Source organism: Salmo trutta, chromosome 24, assembly GCF_901001165.1.
Source record: "Salmo trutta chromosome 24, fSalTru1.1, whole genome shotgun sequence".
In the NCBI taxonomy this organism is placed as follows: Eukaryota; Metazoa; Chordata; class Actinopteri; order Salmoniformes; family Salmonidae; genus Salmo; species Salmo trutta.
The window spans coordinates 10,108,031-10,135,897 of NC_042980.1; the positions used below are offsets into that span (position 1 = coordinate 10,108,031).

At 41.3% G+C, this 27,867-nt stretch overlaps 1 protein-coding gene across 1 annotated transcript in view; it reads left to right on the forward strand.

Annotated features, from left to right (window-relative positions):
- The first annotated feature begins 2,230 nt into the window (after nucleotides 1-2,230).
- Nucleotides 2,231-27,867, forward strand: part of hibch (3-hydroxyisobutyryl-CoA hydrolase) — a 50,446-nt gene continuing 24,809 nt past the window's right edge. Inside the window, exons 1-7 of the mRNA XM_029710897.1 lie at nucleotides 2,231-2,366; nucleotides 8,342-8,384; nucleotides 8,662-8,793; nucleotides 9,821-9,905; nucleotides 10,037-10,117; nucleotides 10,357-10,409; nucleotides 26,311-26,389. Coding sequence (XP_029566757.1) covers nucleotides 2,335-2,366; nucleotides 8,342-8,384; nucleotides 8,662-8,793; nucleotides 9,821-9,905; nucleotides 10,037-10,117; nucleotides 10,357-10,409; nucleotides 26,311-26,389 — 505 coding nt within the window. The 5' untranslated portion in view covers nucleotides 2,231-2,334. The remainder of the gene's footprint in view (nucleotides 2,367-8,341; nucleotides 8,385-8,661; nucleotides 8,794-9,820; nucleotides 9,906-10,036; nucleotides 10,118-10,356; nucleotides 10,410-26,310; nucleotides 26,390-27,867) is intronic.

The window sequence follows — 27,867 nt, forward strand, 5'->3', positions numbered from 1 at the left end:
TGGTGAGAAAAAAATATATAATCTATTTTGAATTCAGGCAGTATCACAAGAATATATGGGATCAGTCCAAACTTTTGGATCAGTCAAGGGGTATGAATACTTTGATGGCACAGTAAATTAGAAGGATTCCTCTGGGAAGCCAAGCAGAATAAAGCTTCCTGGAACTACATCCCAGTAACTACGCTACTTCTAAATGCTATGCCTCATTTTGAAACTTCAATGTTTTAAAAGAGATCTGTTAAGACCTGATTTATGTAGTTTAACATGTATCACGTTGAGTACTTTTGTTTACAAAGTGTTACCGGACTTAAAAAAAAGTTATTGGCCCAAGGAAAACGCAGGCAAAAAGAGTGAATTTAAAATAGTGTTTGTTCAAATTGTCTCGTACAATGTCTTCTGAAAGTATTCTGACCCCTTGACTTTTGTTACAGCCTTATTCTAAAATTGATTAAATAGTTTTTCCCCCTCATTTACACACAATACCCCATAAATGACAAAGCAAGAACAGGTTTTTAGAATTGTTTGCTAATTTAATAAAAATATCACATTTACATAAGTATTCAGACCTTTACTCTGTACTTTGTTGAACCACCTTTGGCAGCAATTACAGCATCAAGTCTTCTTGGGTAGGACGCTACAATCTTGGCACACCTGTATTTCGGGAGTTTCTCCCATTTTTCTCTGCAGATGCTCGCAAGCTCTGTCAGGTTGGATGGGGGAGTGTTGCTGCACAGCTATTTTCAGGTCTCTCCAGAGATTTTCGATCAGGTACATGTCAGAGCACTGTCTGCGCCACTCAAGGACATTCAGAGACTTGTCCCGAAACCACCCCTGCGTTGTCTTGGCTGTGTGCTTAGGGTCGTTGTCCTGTTGGAAGGTGAACCTTCGCCCCAGTCTGCAGTCCTGAGCAGGTTTTCATAAAGGACTAGTCTCCCAGTCCCTTCTGCTGAAAAACATCCTCACAGCATGATGCTGCCACCATCATGCTACACCGTAGGAATGGTGCCAGGTTTCTTTCAGACGTGACGCTTGCCATTCAGGCCAAAAAGTTCAATCTTGGTTTCATCAGACCAGAGAATATTGTTTCTCATGGTCTGAGAGTCTTTAAGTGCCTTTTGGCAAACTCCAAACAGGCTGTCATATGCCTTTTACTGAGGAGTGGCTTCCATCTGGCCACTCAACCATAAAAGCCAAATTTTTGGAGTGCTGCAGAGATGGGTGAACCTTCCAGAAGGACAACCATCTCCACAGAGGAACTCTAGAGCACTGTCAGAGTGACCATCGGGTTCTTGGTCACCTCCCTGACCAAGGCCCTTTTCCCCAGATTGCTTAGTTTGGCGGGGTGGCCAGCTCTAGGAAGAGTCTTTGTGTTTCCAAACTTCTTCCATTTAAGAATGATGGAGGCCACTGTGTTCTTGGGGACTTTCAATGCTGCTGGTACCCTTCCCCAGATCTGTGCCTCAACACAATCCTGTCTCGGAGCTCTACGGACAATCCCTTTGACCTCATGGCTTGGTTTTTGCTCTGACATGCACTGTCAACTCTGGGACCTTATATAAACAGGTGTGTGCCTTTTCAAATCATGTCCAATCAATTGAATTGACCACAGGTGGACTCCAATCAAGTTGTAGAAACATCTCAAGGATGATCGATGGAGATTGCAGAGGATTTTTTAAATCCATTTTTGAATAACAAAGCGTAACAAAATGTGGGAAAAGTCAAGGGGTCTGAGTACTTTCGGAAGGCATTGTATGTGCTCTACAAAACCATGTCCCTCCTTGCTCATATGATTTTTTTTCTATCATAGTAATGTCAGCGAATAGTGAATATTGTCTGTTTAAAATATTGTATCTGGTTTGTTTTATGTAGAATAATGAAATGATTCCCATAGGAGAACATCTCATTTCTTGTTGTATGCCAAAATTAATAAAATAGCTGTCCAATTATGTTTTTGATATTTCAGTTATTGTTGGCCTGGGGGAATGCTAATTTGTTTATGGGTATTTGTTTATCCAAGCCGGTCTATAATTTGAACCCTGCCTAGTTTCCTCATAAAGTCAAGCATGCCTAAACAGTGATTTGTAGTAACCTAAAATCCAATTTGGTGCGTGTATGTATATATTGTCCCAGTAGATGGCAGTGTAGTCAATCTCAGCTTTTAAATGCATCGAGCGTTTATTTGATGGTGAATACGCCCCCAATGACGCTTACGAAAGTAACCAATCAAGAATAGTCTATTGCCTGCTGTCCAGGAAGGACTGTTCGTAAACTTGAACCATTTCTTGAAGCAAGCTGTGTGCTTTTCAAGCTAATCAGAGAAGGAAAAACGACACAATGTCAATAACTATTTGGAATTCTACGCACAGGTAGGCATACGTCTGCAAACGTTGATTTAAATGTATGTTTAGTCGATGAGGACGCCGTGCATGTAGCTAGAGTTGAACGTTAGCTGGCTAGCTTTATGTGGGGTGTTTTCAGAAGATACTGACAATACCGTTACGCTTGTTAACACTGAGCTGCACTGGGGTCTGAACGCAATCATGGTTACATTGAGACATCATGTAAAGAGTATGTGTATAAACCCTGGATGACTGACAGGGGGCTCTGTATTGAAGCTACCACACAGCCATCTTGGTACTCCTCAATTGTAAAAAATATTTTTGGAAGCTATAGAAATGCATTTATGTCTACATTCATTTTCTATTATATACCTTAATGCATACTTTTTAAAATTATGTAAGCCTAACATAAAAAAAAATATATATATATATATATATATATATATATATATATATATATATATATATATATATATATATACACATTTCCTTAAAGTATCTATTTTTTTTAAGTACAAATGTTATGGCCCCACTGCAACAAAAAAATACTTAAATACATGTAATTTTGTCCCTGAAACATTTCATAGAAATGCTATAGAATTCCATTCATTGTAATGGTGGACTGGTTCTATTTGGGAGTGCCAATATGGTCGACCGGTGGCTTCAAAGCCTCTCAATGGCCAATACATAGCATCCTCAATCCAGGGTTTAGATACATCATTGCCGTGGTGCCGGCGTGAGATGTAACCATGATTGCGTTCCGACCCCAGTGCAGCTCAGTGTAAACAAGCATAACAGTAGGTTCTGTATCTTCTGACAAATCCACTGTCAGAATAGTTTGTCTAGCCTCCCGAGTGGTGCAGTGATCTAAGGCAGTGCTAGCTGTGTCACTAGAGATTCTGGGTTCAGCCGGCCGCGACCGGGAGACCCATGGGGCGGCGCACAATTGGCCCAGCGTCGTCCGAGTTAGGGGAGGGTTTGGCCGACAGGGATGTCCTTGTCCCATCGCACACTAGCGACTCCTGTGACGGGCTGGGCGCAGTGCAAGCTGACACGGTCGCCAGGTGTTCAGTGTTTCCTCCGACCCATTGGTGCGGCTGGCTTCCGGGTTAAGTCGGCATTGTGTCAAGAAGCACTGCGCTTGGGTTGTGTTTCGGAGGACGCACGGCTCTCGACCTTCGCCTCTCCCGTGTTCGTATGGGAGTTGCAGCGATGAGACAAGATTTTAATACCAATTGGATACCATGAAATTGGGGAGAAAAAGTGATACTTTAAAAAAAAAAATAGTTTGTGTGAGTAGACTGTTGTGTTGCTGCCCAATGGTGCTTCAACTCTCCATGCATGATTACAGTAGCTAATATCTTGACATTGCATTCGTCAACCCATTAAGCCTTGTTCACATTGGAGTGACTCAAATAAAAAATGTTGCTTATCTGATTTGAATCAGAATTATTTTTCCTGCTGTGTTAACAGCCAAAAAGCACATGGAATCATATTTCAAGCCACATTTCAAACCACCTTTATAGGTTTGAAATCCGATACGAATCTGATTCCTGGCCATGCGAAAATCTGATTTTTATTTTGCCCAGAAGTGGTTTTTAGACTGTTATTTGGCATATCTTGTTACTTGCTAGCTACTCTGACAGTTTTGAAAAAAACATGTGGTAGCTAACTAGCTTAATTATTTACAGACACATTAGTGAATGGGATTAAAAGCTAAACTGCTACCTAGCTAGCTAATTGACTGCTGTGGCTAGCCAAAAAAATGACTTGTTTTGAAAGTTCAATCATCTTATCCTTTGAGGCTTTAAAAGTGGTCTTACACTGTGATTTTTAACATTCAAAGCAACTGGGAAACGTTCATGGCAGGCATTGTTGTCACCTTGGCTTGCTACATAACTTGTGAGTGATAGGAAGCATGAGCACCAGCACCAATCAGTCTACACCACTGCACGCACACCCGTTGTTACTATGATAACTAGCGTAGACATGCCAGCAAATGACTGCTGTCTGAACACACACACATCCTATTTGGTCAAAAGTAACTTGCTGTTTGGACCAATAATGTCTATCTGCTGACTGCGGTTACTACATGCCACACCTACTATGCTGCGCCCACTACCATTGAGGCTGCTATCGCTCTCTGGCTCATACTCCAGCACAGTCGGTGGCGGAAATGCACCAACTTAGGATGCCAACCAGGGCTCGACATTAAGGCTGGTCCGGAGCAAGTAAAAAAAAAATCACAATATCAAACAATTACTCTGATCAGGCAGCTGTGCTGCCGCAGGGCAGTGTGTGGTTGACATTCTGAGTAAATTGCCTATATTCCTATTTGCTATAACCTATTTCAATAAATATGTTATATTTACACAAAGCAAGAGAACAAAGACAGAGCTAAGAGTCTCACCAAAGCAGCGCAAAATATCCGGTCAGAATGTTTTTTTTTCTTCTTCTCCCTCTCAAATGTTGGATGATCTGGGTCAATAGCCAAAGTCTATTTTTATAGCAGACACTCCGGTGTCTTATTTTTGTAAAAGCCCAAATGTTCTATTTCCTCTCAATTTGAAATGAATATGACTTGGCCTATTAAGAAACTCTTTCAGTTTAATTGCGTGCTAGATTTCTCCTGCCATGCTGCTTCATGATCAAACAATGAATTAATCAAACGGAGTTCTAGTTCTACCTCAGAGTTTTAAGTGCTTTTTTTAATAACTCCAAAACATGGGAGACCTAAAGTAATATCGAGAGACAAAAGAAGCAATAGCAAGATATAAAAATCAAATGAGAAATTTAACAAAACCTTCAGACAGAAATTATGCATGCGTGTCCAGAAAATAAATCCTTCCTTGTTATTGCAAACCAAACGACCAAAAGCCTAATCCTACTAACTGAAATATCATTAAAGCATTAAGAGAAATTAAAGTTATGAAGAGGAATTTCCAAACTATACTAATAGTGTTTAATGACCAAAAGGTGAAGCTTTTAAATGGGAATAATTAGTCGGAGTATATGCTATTCTCATTCGCATATTTATTTTGAATTACAAATATTTTAGGCCACAAGAAGTGAAATTGAGCAAACAATGCCAAGATGGAAAAATCAAATGAGGAGTCAAAAGAACTTAGGTTACAGCTGAGGAATGCTTATGAAAGAAATGTATAGTTGGGCTAGGCCTATTTCCATATTATTTTAGCAATGTGCAACCTACCTACAACGCATATAGTAGCCTAGGCCTAATATGAGAGGAGGATGACGGGAAAAATGTGAAATCAGTTTCTAATTATCCAGTTCTGAGGACAGCAGGGTTGCTCTGCAACCCAGGATGATTTTACAACCCTTCACAAGACGCACAGCCAGCGAGACTCGTTGACTATGTCACTGGCTCATCTGCGTGCTTCTGCACACACAGGTAGCCAGATTGGCATAGCTGCGCAAAATAGGGGTGCTGAGGGTGCTGCAGCACCCTCTGAAAAATCGGAATATATTTTTTTAAATGATTAATAAAAAAGTAATATTTTTTTCTTCTCACAAGTACTGCATTGGGGCTTTACTAGTCCTGTATTAGTGACCGATATTGCTGTCTGTAGTGTGAAAAAAAAGAAAAATAATCTGCCCCCTTCTTTATTTTGGATGGCCGCTAGGGGCGATAACATCGTCTATGGCTGGGTTGTCAAACTCATTCCGTAGAGGACCTAGTGTCTGCTGGGTTTTCTGTTTCCCTTTCAATTAAGACCTAGACAACCAGGTGAGGGGAGTTCCTTACTAATTAGTGACCTTAATTCATCAAGTACAAGGGAGGAGCGAAAACCCGCAAATACTCAGCCCTCTGTGGAACAAGTTTAACAAGTGGACTATGGGTCTGTAGGCCGTCATTGTAAATCAGAATTTGTTCTTAGCCGACTTTCCTAGTTAAATAAAATAAAAAGTTATTTTTGATCCCTACTATATACTTCACTCATTTTCAGTCACCCTTTTGGCTGATGGTGTTACATACCTTTTTTTCGTTGGGACAAGTGACTTCAGCATTTGGACAAGTAAAAAATTTGTCCAAAGGACAAGTGGCTAAAAAAGTTAATGTCAAGCCCTGCCAGCCACTGAAACCCACCACCGAAGAAGAAAGAGGCTGGGCTAGAGGACACCGGTACACAGTATCCTTCGACCCCCGCCTGCCGTGCACTGCTTTCACGCAATTCTGCTAACGTTAGGGCGAGGTAAGTAGCTAGCCAGTGCTTACTCAACTCTCGTGTGGCACTACTGGGTAGTGATTACCCACGCGGTAACGTTCAAATAACTGCAGGAGAGCAGAACTCGGCAGGCGGTGGGTGCGGCGGCGAAGGTTAGTGTGTGCTGGTGTCCTAGCAAGCAAACCAAACTGATTTGAGCATTAAGCCCTGCAGTGTGAACAAGGCTTTAGTCTTCCAATTGCAAATTGTGTTTCTCCAAAGAGACTGTACTTTCTAGCTAGTCCTTATTATAATGCAAGGTAGAATAAACAGCTTTTTAAATAAATCAAGCCTTGTCATCTACCTCACCTCTTACATTGTGAGCCAATGTAACAGTAGGGAAGTCGAATGAATTGGCTGCTGCACAGTCACAATGGGAGCTCTTTCTAGAGCACCTGGTTAAATTGTGCATCAGAGCATTTTTTTTAAATCTCTGAATGCTTAAACTAGTGATGGGGGGTCGCAGGACTTAGAACTCTATAAAAAATGTATTTCACGAATAATTCGGGGTGGTCTCTCTATAAATGTCGCTGGCCACATACTAATACACGGATTTGACAGACAAACTGTCATTAAAATAGCAGCCAACCGTCGTCACTGTTGATATTCTAAGGTGGGTCGTGATTCGTTTGAGTTAACTAACAGAAAAAGTGGTTTGTTCCCTTTGGCAGACTCCCGAAATCAACATCTGCCATTCCAAAATATAGATAGCAGCCTTCAACAAATATTTATCTAACCAACCTGTTAGATCAACCCAATGTATATGTAAGGGGTTTAATACAGTTGTATTCCAGCCACTAGGGAGTACTCTGGTGAAGCCCATGGGAAATAAAGAAATATAGTTTAAGTGAATTGAATCGGCTGTTACCTGTGCTGACATGATTAAAAGGGAAGTAAACCGTACTTTTCGCGTTGTAGTTTATATGATAAGCTCATTGGAAGGGTAACATATAAGTTATTCCACATTTCCATGTGACCTTTGCATAATGTACGTTTAAACAGAACATACAACCAAAAAATGTTGCCCTCGTTCTATTGATTTCAATATGTAATGATGAGTGATTAACACACAAGTGTTGAGTTACTCTTACCCCGTTGATGACCCACCTCATTCAAAATGCAACGCTTCAAAGTGTGGCTGGTTGTCTTCTACAAGTTGTCCACTGCCAGTGATATAAAATACCCCGATTCCGTGTGGTTTTTGAGCTGTGCTAGTTTTAATAGGATGTCCATCCTCATTTTCCGCCCTCTCTCTATTGATATCAATGTGAAATTGATATGAGTAATTGACAAAACAGCGCTGCGTATCAAAATCTAACACTCTGAACTATAGTTGACTGTCTTCTGCCGGTTGTCCTCTAACCTGTGAGAAGAGAAAAAAAATCTCCTGTTTCCATGTTTTTCTTGTGTTAGTTTCAACAGCGTATATAACCAGATTTCCACCTATTTCGTGATTTATTGCCACTCGTCAAAACGATAGGGCTTTGGTGCTTGTGCATTTTTATAAGATGCTTTAAAAAAAATACAAGTAATGATGGCCGCATTCTACCTTCAACATTAATTTCCAATGGTATTGTACTTAATCAGGTAAAAACTGCTGAATGAGTCCAAAAAACGTGTTGCGATTTGATGTATTTTGACGATATACCAGAAATCACCAAATCAGGTTTGCCCTGCCTAATAACAGAGGTCAGTATGTCCAAGTTTAGTGTTCATAGGGTTTAATCACATTTAATCTCTGTCACCATTTTCACATCTTTCTTGTATTGTCTTTAGATTTAGGTCCCTCTGCAGATTGCAAAGAATTCGAGGGCAAATGGTAAGCACTTAATTCTTCTGTAAGACAGTTAGCTAGCTATGCAGCTATATGTGTGGTAATACTCCCTCCACAGAAGTGAAGGGGCGAGAGATGGACACACACGTTAAGCTATAGCTACGGTAGGTAACAGCACCACTTTATTGTATAGAATAGAAATCCTCTTCCTATGGTTCAGGAGTTTAAGTCAAACCTGTCATGCTCGTCCTACTGCTATACCTACATGTGTTTTCTCGTGTTACATTGCCTTTTTTCTCTCTGTGTGTGTGTTTGGTGGCAGATGACGAGCCAGGCGGGAGCTGAGATACTGGTGGAGAAAGTGGGGAATGCTGGGGTGATCACCCTGAACCGCCCCAAAGCCCTGAACGCCCTCAACATGAACATGATACGACTCATGTACCCCCAGCTCAAGGTGAGCAATAGTTACTTAACACTGACTAGGCTAACTGTCACTGGGACAGGGTGCAAGGACAGGCAACCATATCAGTCCTGCTGCGAACAACAGCAGCCATTTGTAGGAGTAGTTCATTAAATGTTGCAAATTGTTAAATGTGGCTTACTGTTAAGGCCTCTGGCCACAGGGCGAGGTAAGGTTGCGTTCAACATCTCAAACGTTTCAGAACCTGTTTTAACCCTTTACACTTGTGGGAATTGGCCTAAATGGATAAGAATACATTGAAGAGTGTCTTACAGAACAAATATGAAAAGCATATGCATAACCATGGTAGCATTTGAAAGGGAACAGTTTGGCGATGATGCGAAAATGATTAGGACAACGGTGAGTACACAACAGTTCACAAGACTGAATCCAAAACATTACACTGTTGATTTTATGTGCATTTTACATTTACTGTACTTTTCGCTGCATTTGTTGATAACGAAATCTGTAAACACTCTGGATACATTCAGTAACATGATAAGACTATTCCTGAAAAATGTGGGGTAGGTGCAACGGTATTTATTATAATCCTCAATGTTTCATCTTTGAAAATAAATAGTCATCTGAATTTACAGCGTTTTCCTCACTTAGGAAACAACAAATGTGCAAAAGTTGCCCAATTACCTGGAGGGATGGGGGCTCAAGTTCAGATCGGCTGTCAGTCAAAACCCAGAGCTCTGACGTCATGTATAGCATGTTACTGTACCGCCGCTACGTTCCAATTTAATTTAGGTGTTTATCAGTGCCCAAATCTGCCATTTCTAACCCGTATACGGGTACGACTGTAAAGGGCTAATGGCAATGGAAAGTGGACCTTGGAAATGCTTCAATGTCTAAACACACATGCATAGCTTGAATGCGATCAGGGTTACATGGGCATTGCAATGGGCAACGTAATACCTTGTAATGTACCACGTGTAAACTTGGATAGCAGTCAGAATTGACTTGATCCACATAATGTACTCAAACTGTTTTGAATCTACTGCATGTTTCATTGTAGAAATGGGAGACGGACAAGGAGACTGATATTGTTATTGTCAAAGGAGCCGGTGGGAAAGCCTTCTGTGCTGGTGGAGACATCATAGGTAAATAACAGATTGTCGAGAGTACACACGCGTACTCGCACAGCATCTTGATTTGTACTGTGCATGTCATCTTCGTTTTCAAAAGGGTCTTATCTCTACTGAGTGCATTTTGTAATCACATTTCCTCCTAGCTGTGACTGAAGCAGGGAAGATAGGAGATGCCCTTGCTAAGAACTTCTTCCGTGAAGAATACATCCTGAACAATACTATTGGTACGTGTCCCGATCTCGCCTCTTCCATGATTCTGCTAGAGGGGAAACATTTTTTAGAACAAACAATATGCCTGTGTATCACATAACGTTTGGGTTTCATTATGAATCTACGAGGACGGACCATTCTGTACATCCATGTTCTCTGATGGGACCAGTTATGTTTAGTATCTTGGGAGCACCAGTTTCCCTCCTTTGGCTATCTGTTCTGTTTTGACTTATATATTTTTTGATCTTTTAAGGAACATATCAGAAACCATATGTGGCCCTTATTGATGGAATAACAATGGGAGGGGTGAGTATCTTTAAAAAACAAACAATTTTGGTTACAATTTCTGGCCCAGATCACTAATCATACAGACAGATGACGTTGCATGTTATTGCTGTGGTGCACGTTTTCACCACAAGATGGCATCATGAGAGGGCATGATTAACATCATTTGCTGGGATCAGAGTGGCAGGGATGTATTGTGATCCTGGTGGTCGTTCTGTCACGGCAGCTTGTCTCTGTAATCTCTCTTGGAGGGGGGAAAATGATGGAACAACATAAAAACATAGGGGTAGGGTCTCTCAACCCAAATGTGGTTTGGCAAAACCCAACAAAATGGCAAATGGTTCCCAAACTAGAGTGGGTATTTGAATATGCTGTCATTTCGTGAATATCATGTCCCTTTTTGCGTGCTGAAATAAAGTGAGAATGCTAAGCCTTTGAGCCATTGCCAGTGACCCAGTTTCAGGTTTATTTGAAATGACAATGTACCACAAACATGGACTGATTTTTCCTTTGGTGGAAAACACTTGTACTGTGCGCGCATTAGATTACCGTCCACAGCAGTATTACAGTTCTTTAATTTGCTAAGTTATGGGACTGAGGTGGAAGAAATACTGATGGATTTTTGTTGTTTTGATTCAGCGGCCCTCAATCTGTCAAGGGAGTACTCGTGTATTTCACAAGTGCTTGTATTTCATTCACTTCAAATTAAAATGTACTCTCAGGTTTGATCATAGCTAAACTGTATACAACTAATTTACATGAAGCCCTCTAGAGCAGGGATCATAAACTAGATTCAGCCGCGGGACGATTTTCTTTTTAGCGCATAATTAAAAGTCAGACTGCAAATTGACCGCAAGAAGACCAAACCAATATAATATTTGACTAAAACATAATAATTTCAAACCTTGCTTATGTTTGTATACTATCACATACATCTCTCTATTATGCGTGGGAATAATTTTGAACCTATTTTCAAAATTAAAATCACTTTGAGCTGATTTGCTGGTGTTTTTAGTCTTTTATTTCCCCCCGCTCAGAAAACTTGGGAGGCCAAGTAAAATCACCCATGGGCCGTCAGTTGCTCTAGTGTATAATTTGTCCCTATAAATTCACATCACCCTCGTGTGTTTGCAAACACTGCTGCACGAGAGCGACGTGAGCCATATTGGTTGCAGAAGATGGGGGAGTTCTCATAGACCGGCAACAAAAAAGCCTCTATTTACATGTTGCTTATGAGTGCATTTCACACTACTTTGGGATTATAATTGACTTTTAAGGCTCGTATGAATGTTGTACTTAATATAAGCTTTGTGTCATCATCGCAAATGAACTGCATTATACTTAAACTTCAACCAGTAAAATGGCTCTTTGGCTAGGTCAATGAGAATCAGCGTTCTAGCTAACAACTGCTGCATCCAAAATAGGTATTTAGACTCGCTTGGAATGGGAATGAATACCTTGTTGTCCTGCAGTTTGCTAGAGGAGGAGAGACACTAGCTAGAATTACACAGATGGTAGTCATATCCTGAGCTGATGCCTAAGGCAGTCAATACAGCCATGAAAGCATACCGTTATAGGTCTTTCTGATATTAGAGTACAAGCCACAGCATCTTTTTTTTTTTATATGAGTAGATTGTTTTGGAATATAGGACTATAGAATGTCTCACTTATACGTACCTTGTTGTAACAACACATTTCGATCCACACAGATCCTTGTCAAGTCACGTCTGTAATTCTACAGCAGTAGTGCATTATTCTGCCCAGCCTGTCACTATAAGTGACGTATGATGGACGAGACACTGTGACAGTAGTCCCACCCAGCTGTCAGACTGTCGCTTCCTCCCTGGTCCCTGCCCGTCCTCTTGTGTCCTGCATGTTCACGGCTGCCCACCAAGGTCTCTGAGCACAGACGAGATGCGTGTGTCCATCGGGTAGAATGGTGTCGTGTGTTTGTTCTCGGTATCCCTCTGGCAGGGTGGAGTCACAGAAAGCTGTGAGAAATCTCTCTCTCTCTCACACACACAGATATGTCAATGTTCTTGTGGAATATGAAAGGGTTGGACTCATTCAGATGACTCTTTTTGTACAGGGTCAGACTTAAAACAAATCAAATCAAACTATTTGTCACAGGCGCCGAATACGTGTAGACCTTACCGTGAATTGCTTACTTACCAACAGTGCAGTTCAAGAAAGAGTTTAGAAAATATTTACCAAATCAACTAAAGTAAATAATTATAAAAAGTAACACAATAAAATGACAATAACGAGGCTATATACTGGGGGTACCGGTACCGAGTCAATGTCGTGGGTAAGGTTAGTCAAGGTCATTTGTACATGTAGGTAGTGGTAAAGTGACTATGCACAGATAAACAACGAGTAGCAGCAGTGTAAAAAAACAAATGGAGGGGGGTGGTCAATTTGAATAATCCGGTGGCCATTTTGATTAATTGTTCAGCAGTCTTATGGCTTGGGGGTAGAAGCTGTTGAGGAGCCTTTTGGTCCTAGACTTGGCGCTCCGGTACCGATTGCCGTGCGGTAGCAGAGAGAACAGTCTATGACTTACACACCAGTAAGGGGCGCTTTATCATCTTTATCACTATTGTTTATACTTTAGGGCTTCACTTTTGTTCTCTGTATATTTCCATGGGGGTGAAGGTGTGGATGTCTAGCGATAGACGACTGGGAAAAGGCATAAATTCAGTGGTTGGATGGTGGAAAGCAGTAGTTTAATGGAAGTTTTTAGCCCTGTCCAATCAGAACTATCTGTCCTAAATGAGGGCTTGATTTATTGCCCTTTCAGATTTTTAAGGGTGTTCCCACATCCCGGTCTAACGCAGCAAACAAGGACTACCTGTTGGCCTAATCAAACACAACAGAGCCACTGGGCTAGGCTATACTGACACAATTTATTAGCACTGTTAACCGATGACACTCCATCCACACACCTCACACACCTCTTTTCACTAAACATTGCCTGCCTATCACAAAATACACTTTCAAATTGTGTTTTCACAATTTCACCCGATCCCTGCATTTGGAAGACAGTATCGGTCTTACATTGTAGAGCGATTCCTCACTTTTCCACAAAATACAATCCATTGGTCCTTTTGGAGGAAGGATTGTTGACATGCATTTGTATCTAAAAGCATAATTGAAAAATAATGAATAAAAGTGAGTATATTTGTGACATTTTGGCCTTACCCAGGCCTCCTTTAAGACTCCATAATGTTTCATCTGTAGGTGCTACGAAGTAGAAATTGGTGTCGTATGAAGCGTTACTACTCATATTGAAGAGCAAGCAGTATTTTTTTCCCCTTTGTTTTACATTAATATATGAATATAGAAAAAATATAAACATGAATATTGGACAAATTATTTAAAATATTGGACACATTTTGACAAATGATTCTATATATTATTGAACATAATATACTCTACGGGCGTATCAAAGTTCCAGAGTGTTAGTTTTCAAGTTATGGCCCATTGTATACATAAAAATTGGGATAGTAGGCAGACCTCCTTTTTACTTGTATCATTGCAAATTCTGCAAATCACCAGCAGAGGGTGACCATTTTTTGAATACATTTTCACATTCACTCTGTTGGCAATGCTTACAAATTGGATCATAACTGTAAACGTAGAAGAAATTCCATTCTAGAACTTTGATATGCCCATACAGTATTTTATGTTCAACAATATATTGAAACATTAGCCAAGTCCAAAATGATTTTTTTTTCAATATTTATGAATCAATGTCAAAAAAAAGTTAATGGAATCAAAACAATACTCGTATTACAGAGCAAGCGGAAAACCTTCATGTGGCACCAATGTCTGCTTTGTAGCACTAACAGATAAAACATTATGAAGTCTTAAAGCTGCAATATTATTTTGGGACTCCCAAGTGGCGCAGCGGTCTAAGGCACTGCATCTCAGTGCTATAGGCGTCACTACAGACCCTGGTTTGATTCCAGGCTGTATCACAACCGGCCATGATTGGGAGTCCCATTGGGCGGCGCACATTTGACCCAACATCGTCCTGGTTTAGGGTTTGGTCGGGGTAGGCCGTCATTGTAAATAAGAATTTGTTCTTAACTGACTTGCCTGGTTAAATAAAAACATAAAAAATATGTAACTTTTTGGGTGAGCTGACCAAATTGACATAGAAATGGATTTATAGATTTCTCATTGAAAGCAAGTTTAAGAACATGTAGATCTGTTCAATGTGCGCTATTTCTATGCTTCGGTTCTTATGTTTCGTTTTTGCGTCTTTTACTTTGTTTTGTACACCAGCCGAAAATACATGTTTTTGAAAATATTTCTCAGTGGTTTAGATGGTACAATGACTCCCTCCACTATACTTGCTTGTTTTGTCACATAAACTGGAATTAGGCAAACTATTAGAATTTTTGCAACCGGGAAATGACGGAGCGATTTCTGCATATTGCACCTTTTAAAGAAGGCCTGGGTAACACCAACTTCACAGCTTGAATTTAAAATGGGTTAAATTGAGATATTTTGTCACTGGCCTACACACAATACCCCATCATGTGAGTGGAATTATGTTTTTAGAATTGTTTACAAATCAATAAAAAATGCAAAGCTGAAATGTCTTCAGTCAATAAGTATTCAACCCCTTTGTTATGGCAAGCCTAAATAAGTTCAGGAGTAAAAATGTGCAAGTTGCACTCTGTGTGTAATAATAGTGTTTAACATGATGTTTGAGTCACTACCTCATCTCTGTACCCCACACAAACAATTATATGAAAGGTCACTCAGTTGAGCAGTGAATTTCAAGCATGGATTCAACCACAAAGACCAGGGAGGGCACCTATTGGTAGACAATAAAAAAAGCAGACATTAAGATCCCATTGAACATGGTGAAGTTATTAAGTACACTTTGGGTGGTGTATCAATACACCCAGTCACTACAAATTTACAGGGGTCCTTCCTAACTCAGTTGCTGGAGAGGAAGAAAACCGCTCAGGGATTTCACCATGAAGCCAGAAAGTAAGTTTAATGGCTGTGATGGGGATAAAACTGAGGATGGATAAACAACATTGTTGGCCTACTCCACAATACTAACCTAATTGACAGAGTGAAAAGAAGGACGCCTGTACATAATAAAAGTATTCCAAAACATGTATCCTGTTTGCAACAGGGCACTAAAGTAATACTGCAAAAAATGTGGCAAAGTACTTGACTTTTTGTCCTGAATACAAAGGGTTATGTTTGGGGTAAATCCAATACAACACATTACAGAGTACCACTCTGCATATTTTCAAGCATATTGGTGGCTGCATCATGTTAAGGGTATGCATGCTTGCAATCGTTAAGGCCTGGGGAGTTTTTCAGGATGAAAAGAAACGGAATGGAGCTAAGCACAGGTAAACTTGTAGAGGAAAACCTGGTTCGTTCTGCTTTCCACCAGACACTGTGAGATGAATTCACCTTTCTGTAGGACAATAACCCGAAACACACGCCCAAATATACACTCAAGTTGTTTACCAAGACAACATTGAATGTTCCTGAGTGGCCTAGTTATAGTTTTGACTTAAATCGTCTTGAAAATCTATAGCAAGGCTTGAAAATGGCTGCCTAGCAATGAACACCAACCAACTTGACAGAGCTTGAAGAATTTAAAATAGAATAATGTGCAAATATTGTACAATCCATGTGTGCAAAGCTCTTACAGACTTACCCAGAAAGACTCAGCTGACAAAGGTGATTCTAACATATTGACTGGTGGGTTTGAATACTTATGTAATTTTCAATAAATTTGCAAAAACTTCTAAAAACATGTTTTCACAGTCATGATGGGGTATTGTATATACATGGGTGAGAAAAAAATGATGTGAATCCATTTTCAATTCAGGCTGTAACAATTTTTGGGGGAATAAGTCAAGGGGTATTAATACTTTCTGAAGGCCAACTTTGATAAATGATTTCTCAATTATGCTTTTACATACAAATGTCAAATACATGTCAACAATCCTTCCTCCAAAAAAACATTCTATGGATAACATTTCATGAAATCATGGTTGTCTTTTGTCCTGGTTTTGTGAGGAATCACTCTGTAGGTGTATTCCTATTGTTACATTTCATGCCCTTACCCTTGCTTTTACCCCTTGTTTGATGTGCTTGCCTGCAATGTTCACCCAGCAATATCTACATAGGTTTTTTTCTCATTTGGATTTGTTCAACTCCTGTGTCCTCTCTCGCCTACTTTTCAAAGGTTATCGAGAAGAGGCAGAGAGGGACGTGGATGGAAAAATGAGCTTGAAATGAGTATGAAATTAGATTCTCTCTCCACTCGCTTGTCATCAGGCAAATTACGTTTACAGGGGCGTATCCCAAAATAAATTAAGTTTGATGTTCAAGACACTATATAGATAAAATGATAAGTAGCATATTTTTTTTTAAAACATGTGCATGGTTTTCTTCTCCGAACAAAACAAAATCTGATTCAAAGGGGGTGTGGCAGATTTCAAAACTCTTCTGCAAAGGACTCCGGTAAGATACACATTACTATCCTTGACAAAAGGTGGCTGTCAAGGAGAGGAGGACACACTTCCGTTTGCATTTACATTGTATTGAGCCTTTGATGTTGCAGCAACATGCATTGTCTTCTGATGATGATAATTTACTGATGTAGTGTCAGGTTGATGATTCGCTATTGCATGTGACAATTGATCTTAGCTGACTGTCGGTATTGGATCGATAAACGGCATATTTCTGGCCTTGAACTGCTTGTTTTACTACATCTGCATGATTTTTCAGCAGTTCTCTGGACATTTGTTCATTGAAATTTTTATTAGGATGTGGAGGGACTGCTGGTGGCTGCCAGACGTTGTAGTCTATCAAATCAGGCATAGACAGTGTTCATCCCAAACCCCCAGATGCTTTTTCTGGAATGGTTCGCATTCGGATGTTTGATTAATCTGTTAGTGAGGTCAAAACAGTTCCCAAAACTGGGTCATAGTCGTTACGGAAGATGTACAGTTGAAGTCGGAAGTTTACATACACTTAGGTTGGAGTCATTAAAACTCGTTTTTCAACCACTACACATTTCTTGTTAACCAACTTGCCAAAACTGTAGTTTGTTAGGACATCTACTTTGTGCATTACACAAGTAATTTTTCTAACAATTGTTTACAGACAGATTATTTCACTTATAATTCACTGTATCACCATTCCAGTGGGTCAGAAGTTTACATACACTGAGTTGACTGGGCCTTTTAAACAGCTTGGAAGATGTCAGAAACTGATGTCATGGCTTTAGAAGCTTCTGATAGGCTAATTGACATCATTTGAGTCAATTGGAGGTGTACCTGTATTTCAAGGCCTACCTTCAAACTCAGTGCCTGTTTGCTTGATATCATGGGAAAATCAAAATAAATCAGCCAAGACCTCAGAATTTTTTTTTAGACCTCCACAAATCTGGTTCATCCTTGGGAGCAATTTCCAAATGCTTGAAGGTACCACGTTCATCTGTACAAACAATAATACGCAAGTATAAACACCATGGGACCATGCAGCCGTCATACCGCTCAGGAAGGAGACGCGTTCTGTCTCCTAGAGATGAACGTACTTTGGTGCAAATAGTGCAAATCAATCCCAGAACAACAGCAAAGGACCTTGTGAAGATGATGGAGGAAACAGGTAAAAAAGTATCTATATCCACAGTAAAACGAGTCCTATATCGACATAACCTGAAAGGCCGCTCCGCAAGGAAGAAGCCACTGCTCCAAAACCGCCATAAAAAAGCCATACTACGGTTTGCAACTGCACATGGGGACAAAGATCGTACTTTTGGGGAAATGTCCTCTGGTCTGATGAAACAAAAATAGAACTGTTTGGCCATAATGACCATCGTTATGTTTGGAGGAAAAAGGGGGAGGCTTGCAAGCTGAAGAACCATCCCAACCGTGAAGCACGGGGGTGGCAGCATCATGTTGTGGGGGTGCTTTGCTCTAGGAGGGACTGGTGTACTTCACAAAATAGATGGCATCATGAGGCTGGAAAATTATGTGGATACATTGAAGCAACATCTCAAGACATCAGTCAGGAAGTTAAAGCTTGGTCACAAATGGGTCTTCCAAATGGACAATGACCCCAAGCATACTTCCAAAGTTGTGGCAAAATGGCTTAAGGACAACAAAGTCAAGGTATTGAAGTGGCCATCACAAAGCCCTGACCTCAATCCTATATAAAATGAGTGGGCAGAACTGAAAAAGCGTGTGCGAGCAAGGAGACCTACAGACCTGACTCAGTTACACCAGCTCTGTCAGGAGCAATGGGCCAAAATTCACCCAACTTATTGTGTGAAGCTTGTGGAAGGCTACCCGGAACGTTTCAACCGAGTTAAACAATTAAAGGCTATGCTACCAAATACTAATTGAGTGTACGTAAACTTCTGACCCACTGGGAATGTGATGAAAGAAATAAAAGCTGAAATAAATCATTCTCTACTATTATTCTGACATTTCACATTCTTAAAATAAAGTGGTGATCCTAACTGACCTAAGACAGGATTTTTACTAGGATTAAATGTCAGTAATTGTGAAAAATTTAGTTTAAATATATTTGGCTAAGGTGTATGTAAACTTCTGACTTCAACTGTAAATGAGAATTTCTTATTGGACAAGTCCAATAAGTCCCTCCATGTTTCATAATGAACACAACCCACGTGTAGTGATATGACTGTGTCTGATTTAGGGTGAGGCTGCAGAATGAGGACTACACCTAAGCCCTTCCATTGGGACTAAATAAAGCTCTATGCTAACAACTGTCCCCCCCTCTATTGCTACCTGAGATGGAGTCCTTTATCAGGACCTTCCTATCAATGTTAGTAAAGTAGCAGGTAGAGGTGTTTACGTAAGTGTGACTTTTTCGTTGCTTTCTGTGTCAAAGGGGATCCTTTACTGTATTCAGTTACTTTGCACTGATGCCGTGTTAGCACCAGGCTAATTTTCCTTGTGATTGTAAAGGCTTACTGGCACGTGTGCCAAGGTGATGAATACCAGATGATCTAATGCCATGGCATGATGAATGCCCAACTCCGTTCAGAGGGTAATATCTTAGTGACGTTCTAGCTAGATCATCCCTGTTCCTTATCCTGTGTCTCCTAACTATTATGTAAACGGAGGATGTACAGCTACAGGAAAGACGACGTCAGGTTGACGTTTTAGTCATTTAGCAGACGCTCTTATCCAGAGCGACTTGCACCTAGTGCGTTCATCTTAAGACGGCTAGGTGGGAAAACCACGCCGCAGTCATAGTAAGTGCATTTCCCTCAATAAAGTCGATATCAGCGAAGTCTGAGCTAGTAAGAAAAAAGCTGACGATGTCATGATGACGCATCACGTAACGGTACTCAAATGTCTCCCTTGAATAGAATATTACAGGTAAATACTGATGCAATACAATGCTTCACTAACGATTGAGTTGCTCTGCGCAATCAAGCGCAGATCTTTTGATAATCTTATTAACAACCCTCTGCCAAGCATGCCTTTATAGTCTGAAGGGTGCCTTACATTGAAACAGCAAGACAGTGGTTGTGTGAGAAGTGCTTACACCACAATAATGGCTGGTAGAGTGCACTCAGCTCCTTCTCAAGAGTGCGGTACATTTCCATATTTATTGAAAGGCTCTAATATTGTGGGAAGACCAGAGAGGACTGTTCTGTGGCTAAAGCTTGGGAGTAATGGCTGCTCATTGATTGAGATTTGGCCCTGGTTAGTTGTGTGTATGCAGTCTTTACCTACCTCCCGGAGAAAAGCCTTCTTGTTCATTAATGTCTCTGTAATACTATCTGTGTGTTTCATTTAGGGAGAGTCGACTCTAACAGAGACCCTTAGTTTCTCCTTAGGGGGTTTTCCTTTCATTTTCATTTAGACTCCTGTTGAAAAGACAAGGAAATCCCTTAACCTTGTTTCAGTCATAGTTAGATTAGCCTGCCCCTCTCTCCTGCATTCATCAGATAATGGGGATAATCAGATAATTCCACACAAAGACCAGATTGTAATGAACTATTGTCAAATCCTGCAGCTTTTTGTTGACTTCAAAGGGAATACTTAGCAATTGTCTAGTAGAAAAAGGAGGAAGGGAAGCGCTACTGAGGTACACAATAGTACATTTTGGTAGACAGAAGGTGCTCTTTGGTAAAGGGGGTGAATTGGTCATCAAAAAGAAAGGAGGACCAAGGCACTCTTCATATAAAGAATTAAAATGCCTTTATTAGTATGGCATGTTCAATAGAAACAAGGTTAAAAAAAATCCAACGCGTTTCGGCTGCATGGCCTTCGTCAGGGAGTACAAAGAAATAATACAATGTCCTCTTTTTAACAGCTTTTCCAATTAGCCCTAATTTGAAGAGGGAGTGGTTACAAAATTGATTGGACACACCTAGTAAGCAATACTATACACATAAAAAAGTGAAACACTGTAGCTGTGCCATCACAAAAAAAGGAAGATAATACAACTCCAAGCCAGAGGCACTAGAACACCCAGCAAGGTAGTTCCAACCCTAAACATGTCTGGGAGAGATGTCAAGAACAAGAAAGCAATATATTCCCTAGTACACTTGAACACAACAAAACATGAACAACAACAGTCTAAACATAGCTGAGGGCAATTGAGAAAAAAGACCACTAGATGACAGCAAATGGACCTATCACAACCCTACAGGAATGGTGAGAAATCCAAATCTTCATTTAAACCAGGGTATTTAGTGGCCTGTAGTTTGTAAATCCAAAAACTTTCCCTTTGGTTTAACTGTTTAAGACGGTCCCCTTTTCTAATAAAGGCCGGAATATGATCAATACCCATAGCTTGTAGGGAGGCAGGGTAGCCTTGGTGTATGGACTTATAGTGCCTTGCCATGGGGTAGTCGTCATTGCCTACCCGTATGGCGTACTTGTGTTCCGCTAGGCGATCTTGAAGGCGTCTCTTTGTCCGTCCAATGTAGAAGACCTTGCAAAGTGGACATTCCAATCTATAGATGACATTAGTGGTTTTGCAGTTAATGAAATGCTTGACGTAATACTCCATTTTGGAAGCTGTGTCTACAAAATACTTTTTCTGTGCAATATTTCTGCAATGGTTGCACTGGTTACATTTAAAAGAGCCCTTGGGTTTGTGGTCATGCCAAGTTTTTTGAGAGTCAGCCGGAAGATAACTGTGTACTAATTTGTCATATAGGGTAGGACATCTTTTAAAGCTTATGACTGGTGGCTCAGGAAAGACTTGGCGTAGTAGAGTATCACTTTGGATGATTCCCCAATTATTTTTAATGATTCTTTTAATGTTCTCTGCTTCAGTACTGTATTTTGTAACAAAATACACTCTCTCTGATGTATCACGAGGCACTCCCCTTCGCAACAAGTTCTCTCTGTCAAGTAATCCAGCCCTTATACCTGCATCTTTCAGGACCTGGACGCTGTAGCCCCGATTCAAGAAACGATTCTCCAATTCAACAGCTTTGACACTAGTCTGTTTCCACTTTGCAAGGTGTTCTACATTGGACGGACAAAGAGACATCTCTCCCAGACATGTTTAGGGTTGGAACTACCTTGCTGGGTGTTCTAGTGCCTCTGGCTTGGAGTTGTATTATCTTCCTTTTTTTGTGATGGCACAGCTACAGTGTTTCACTTTTTTATGTGTATAGTATTGCTTACTAGGTGTGTCCAATCAATTTTGTAACCACTCCCTCTTCAAATTAGGGCTAATTGGAAAAGCTGTTAAAAAGAGGACATGTATTATTTCTTTGTACTCCCTGACGAAGGCCATGCAGCCGAAACGCGTTGGATTTTTTTTTACCTTGTTTCTATTGAACATGCCATACTAATAAAGGCATTTTAATTCTTTATATGAAGACTGCCTTGGTCCTCCTTTCTTTTTGATGACTTTGCAATTGTCTTTGCCTCTGATGCCATTCTAGTGAGCAGTAGGCTACTACAACTTAACTACTAAAGTAAAGATGCAAAGCTGAGTGAAAGTGGAATAAAGAGTCAGTGATTTGTTTTGGGAAGTGTCCGCTTCTATCATCCACATGGATATTTTTTCCTATAAAGGTGTGGAAAAACACTTCTGCAGAGTATTAATAGCTATATACTGTAGATGAGAATACCTCAGTGACTCCTGATGAAGTCATAGAATGTGAAGAACGAAATTTGCTAGGCCTGGGCTACACTGTGTATTTGACAAGTTTTTTTTTTGGACAAATCCTATGTTCCCAGGAATCCGAGTACCCTGGACGTGTAATTTGGTGGTACCGATAGATCATGTTGTTCCTTTACTTTTATGGGTATGATTTCATTTCATGGAATGTTAAATGAAGCGCTTCCCTTTCATGCTTCTTCATTCCGACCAGCAGTTCCCGTCGTTATAAAAAGTAGAGAGATATACAGCCTCAGATTCCATCCTGTTAAGGATTCTCCTTGAACCTTGGTGGGGGGAATCTGCTTTTCCACTCCCGTCTCCAGAGTCTGCACAGCCATGTCAATGGGTGGTATTTTCCACTTCGGAGGAAAGCCTGGTTAGAGCTGGCTAGACAGACAACTCTTATTCCATCCATTTGTTAATTGCTTCTCTATCTCTGGTGTCCTGATTCGATAGGAATGACTCAGAGAACCAAACAAGAAGAGAATGTCCTTCAACGGCCGTTTACACGCACAACACTTCATAAATAAGCCTTACCCTTCACATTCTATAAAAATTGTAATCAGAACTTCATGAAATATAGATTCATACACAATTTCATGCTAGTTAGAGGTCAAATATGTTGTAAAAGTCCCTAACTACAAGCTAATTTGGTCCTTGTATATAAATCATCCTTCAGTGCGACATACTGGGCTGCTGGCCATTGAAGTAATGACAAACTGTCGTTTCTCTTTGCTTATTTGAGCTGTTTTGCCATTTGCCAAGACTTGGTCTTTTACCAAATAGGCCTATCTTCTGTATACCACCCCTACCTTGTCATGACACAACTGATTGGCTCAAACACAGTTTTTTTTAACACTTTTTTTTTTAGTTCCTACATGTTTCCATATGTATTATTTCATAGTTTTGATGTCTTCGCTATTATTCTTATATAGGTCCTGGATGGCAGGAAGCTTGGCCCCAGTGATGTACTGGGCCGTACACACTACCATCTGTAGCGCCGAGCAGTTGTCATACCAGGTGGTGATGCTCTCGATGGTGCAGCTGTAGAACTTTTTGAGGATCCATGCCAAATCTTTTCAGTCTCCTGAGGGGGAAAAGGTGTTGTTGTGCCTTCTTCATGACTGTCTTGGTGTGTTTGGATCATGATAGTTTGTTGGTGATGTGGACACCAAGGAACTTGAAACTCTTGGCCTGCTCCACTGCAGCCACGTCAATGTGAATGGGGGGCGAGTTCGGCCCTCCTTTTCCTGTAGTCCACGATCATCTCCTTTGTCTTGCTCACGTTGAGGGAGAGGTTGTTGTCCTGGCACCACACTGCCAGTTCTCTGACCTCCTCCCAAAAGGCTGTCTCATCGTTGTCGGTGATCATGCCTACCACTGTTGTGTTATCAGAAAACTTAATGATGGTGTTGGAGTTGTGCTTGGCCACGCAGTCATGGGTGAACAGGGAGTACAGGAGGGGACAAAGTACGCACCCCTGAGGAGCCCCCGTGTTGAGGATCAATGTGGCAGATGTGTTGTTGCCTAACCTTACCACCTGGGGGCGGCCCGTCAGGAAGTCCAGGATCCAGTTGCAGAGGGAGGTGTTTAGTCCCAGGGTCCTTAGCTTAGTGATGAGATGTTCCTTTCTTTTCCAGGTGGGAAAGGACCGTGTGGAGTGCGATTGAGATTGCGTCATCTGTGGATTTGTTGGGGCAGTATGCGAATTGGAGTGGGTCTAGGGTTTCCAGGATGATGGTGTTGATCTGAGCCATGACCAGCCTTTCAAACAACTTCATGGCTACCGATGTGAGTGCTACGGGGCGGTAGTCATTTAGGCAGGTTACCTTTCTTGGGTACAGGGACTGACGGTCTCCTTGAAATGTGTGTATTACAGACTCGGTCAGGGAGAGGTTGGAAATGTCAGTGAAGACTCTTGCCAGTTGGTCCGTGCATGCTCTGAGTACACGTCCTGGTAATCCGTCTGGCCCCGCGGCCTTGTAATTGTTGACCTGTTTCAAGGTCTTGCTAACATCGGCTACGGTGAGTGTGAACACACAGTCGTCCCGAACAGCTGGTGCTCTCATACATGCTTCAGTGTTGCTTGCCTCGAAGCGAGCATAAAAGGCATTTAGCTCGACTGGTAGGCTCACTGGGCAGCTCGCAGCATGGTTTCCCTTTGTCGTCTGTAATAGTTTTCAAGCCCTGCCACATCCGACGAGCGTCAAAGCCGGTGTAGTAGGATTCAATCTTAGTCCTGTATTTTTTTGCCTGTTTGATGGTTCGTCTGAGGACATAGCAGGATTTCTTAAGTGTTTGTATTAGTGTCCCGATCCTTGAAAGCGACAGTTCTAGCCTTTAGCTCGGTGCGGCTGTTGCCTGTAATCCATGGCTTCTGGTTGGGATATGAACGTATGGTCACTGTGGGGATGACGTTGTCGATGCACTTATTGATGAAGTCGATGACTGAGATGGTATACTCCTCAATGCCATTGGATGAATCCCAGAACATATTCCAGTCTGTGCTAGCAAAACAGTCCTGTAGCGTAGCATCCGCGTCATCTGACCACTTCCGTATTGAGCGAGTCACTGGTACTTCCTGCTTCAGTTTTTGCTTGTAAGCGGGAGTCGGGAGGATAGAATTATGGTCAGCGTCTCTGTGTGTGGAGTAAAGGTGGTCTAGAGGTAGTTTTTTTCCCCCTCTGCACAGAGGTAAAACGGATTTAAGTTTGCCTGCATTAAATTCCCCGCACCACTTCTGAATGCGCATTTTCTTGTTTGCTTATGGCCTTATACAGCTCGTTGAGTGCGGTCTTAGTGCCAGCATCGTTTGTGGTGGTAAATAGGTGGCTACGAAAAATATAGATAGTATTGTCTACAGCTTATCATGAGTTACTCTACCTCAGGTGAGCAATACCTTGAGACTTCCTTAATATTAGAGCTTGCGCGCCAGCTCTTATTGACAAATAGACACACCCCCACCCCTCGTCTTACCAGACATAGCTGTTCTGTCCAGCCGATGCGCGGAAAATCCAGCCAACTGTATATTTTCCGTGTCGTCGTACCACCACGACTCGGTGAAACATAAGATATTACAGTTTTTAATGTTTCGTTGGTAGGATAGTCTCGAACGGAGATCATCGAGTTTATTCTCCAGTGATGGCACTTTGGCCAATAGAACTGATGGTAGGGGCGGGTTACCCATTCGCCAACGAGTTCTCACAAGGCATCCTGATCGCCGCCCCCCTGTATTTCCGTCTTAACGCGAATGACGGGGATTTGGGCCTGGTCTCAGAGAAGCAGTATATCCTTCTCGTCAAACTCATTAAAGAAAAACATCTTTGTCCACTTCAAGCAACATTATGTACAAAATAAGTTACAAACACACAAAACAGCACAGTTGGTTTGGAGCCCGTTAAACTGCAGCCATCCCCTCCAGCGCCATTCTATCCATTAGTACTCTAGGAGGCTCATTACACACACACACACAGAAGGTCAAAGGGCATAGCCTGGCCTTTACCTCAGTCTACATTTCCAATCTGTTACCTACCTCTCCGTCAATCACATCACTCATATCCATTGATGGATTGTTGCATGTCCCTCACTTAACCTTTCTTTCTCTTGCTCTCATCTCTTTCTCATCTTCTCTCTTTGTCTCTCATCTATTCGCTTTCCCTCTTTCTTGCCTCACTCTCTGTCTCTAGTCATCATGAATTAATTTGCCATCTCTCATTATCTTCCCCTCTCTTTCTCACACTCTAACACTCTCTCTGCTTTTCAGGGTGTGGGCCTCTCGGTCCATGGGCGGTTTCGGGTGGCCACTGAGAAGACTCTGTTCGCCATGCCGGAGACGGCAATCGGTAAGCCGGACGCACTGGCATCCGCCCCTTTCTTCCCCCGAGGTCCATGTTTGGTCTCATGTTATTGCGAGTGTGTTGCCTTGCTTTGCACGGTCGCTCCAGTGCATTAATAATAAATGGGCCATGCAGACTTAAGCATTGCAAGAAGAGCATCATCATCATCAGCCAGATATGAGCAGGCCAACAGGCTGTTCTACAGCTGTTTCTCTGCCGTTTTTATGTAAACATGAAAAAGTTATTTGACCGTCTCATACCACCAAGCAGCATATTTCCTCAGTTATATGGTCACACTTCAGGTGAAAAAGTAATTAGTTGGTTATTAGGTTATTAAATTATTGCATCTAAGCTCCTAGTGTGTGTGGCTTTTCTTTATCAAGTGACAAAGTAATTAGTAGCAAAAAAAATCTTAACACCTAGCTAATTACGCAATAGCTTGTTACCTGTTTAACCCCGAGGTCAACATCTGTCTTATTTGTTCAAACTACAGTAAGTATCTAAAATCTGAATATAAACCTAAGTGCACAAATTGATTTGGCTATATCAGTCTTATTATTTTAAGTGTTTATGGTTATGGGGTCCTTGGGAACCATAGGACAATACTGTTTTATGTGGAAACTGACAATATAAAGTTATGCCGTGTGAAATGATCACCTATCACATTTACATTTTAGTCATTTAGCAGACGCTCTTATCCAGAGCGACTTACAGTAGTGAATGCATACATTTCATACATTTTTTTATTGTACTGGCCCCCCGTGGGAATCGAACCCACAACCCTGGCATTGCACACACCATGCTGGCGTTGCAAACACCATGCTCTACCAACTGAGCCACAGGGAAGACCATAGTCACTCGGTCCTAGTGGGTACTACTTGCGATGGAAGGAAGGAATGCTCGCCCCGTGGCCAACCGCAAATCAAACGGTCATTAAAATGCTTGAGGCCAGTCTCACACAGAGCCTCAGTGTCGATCATTGGTCTCAGACAGTCACTCATACCCGCTTGCACTTTGTGCCTTGTTGCCAGGTGTGAGGTTGCCCAGAAACGGTTCCACTAGGCATAATGGACACCTTACACTCTACCTTACCGTCTCGATTGTCGAAGATGGGCCACTTTTCCTGAAACGATCGATTGTAATGAACAATAGAAAGCTTTCATGGCACCACGTGATAATGTGTCCCAGATAATTTCGGGAGTTTCTTTGCTTCTCTGTTAGGTTTTGATGATTGTCTTTACTAATCACACCATACTGGCTGATGCCGTAGTGGCGCTCTTATACTGTACAAAGATGAACAGCATAGTTATCGACGGAGGACATGTTCTGAATCGATCCAGATGCTTTGCTGTGTTTTTGGCAGGTTTTGTACTAGCCTGTAATTATCAGTGTGGTTTGCTGTGAAAGGGGTCATCTTGTATATCGACCCAGTAGTAATAGGCCATAGAGATGCATAATGTCTGAAATGGTACTCTTCTTCTATG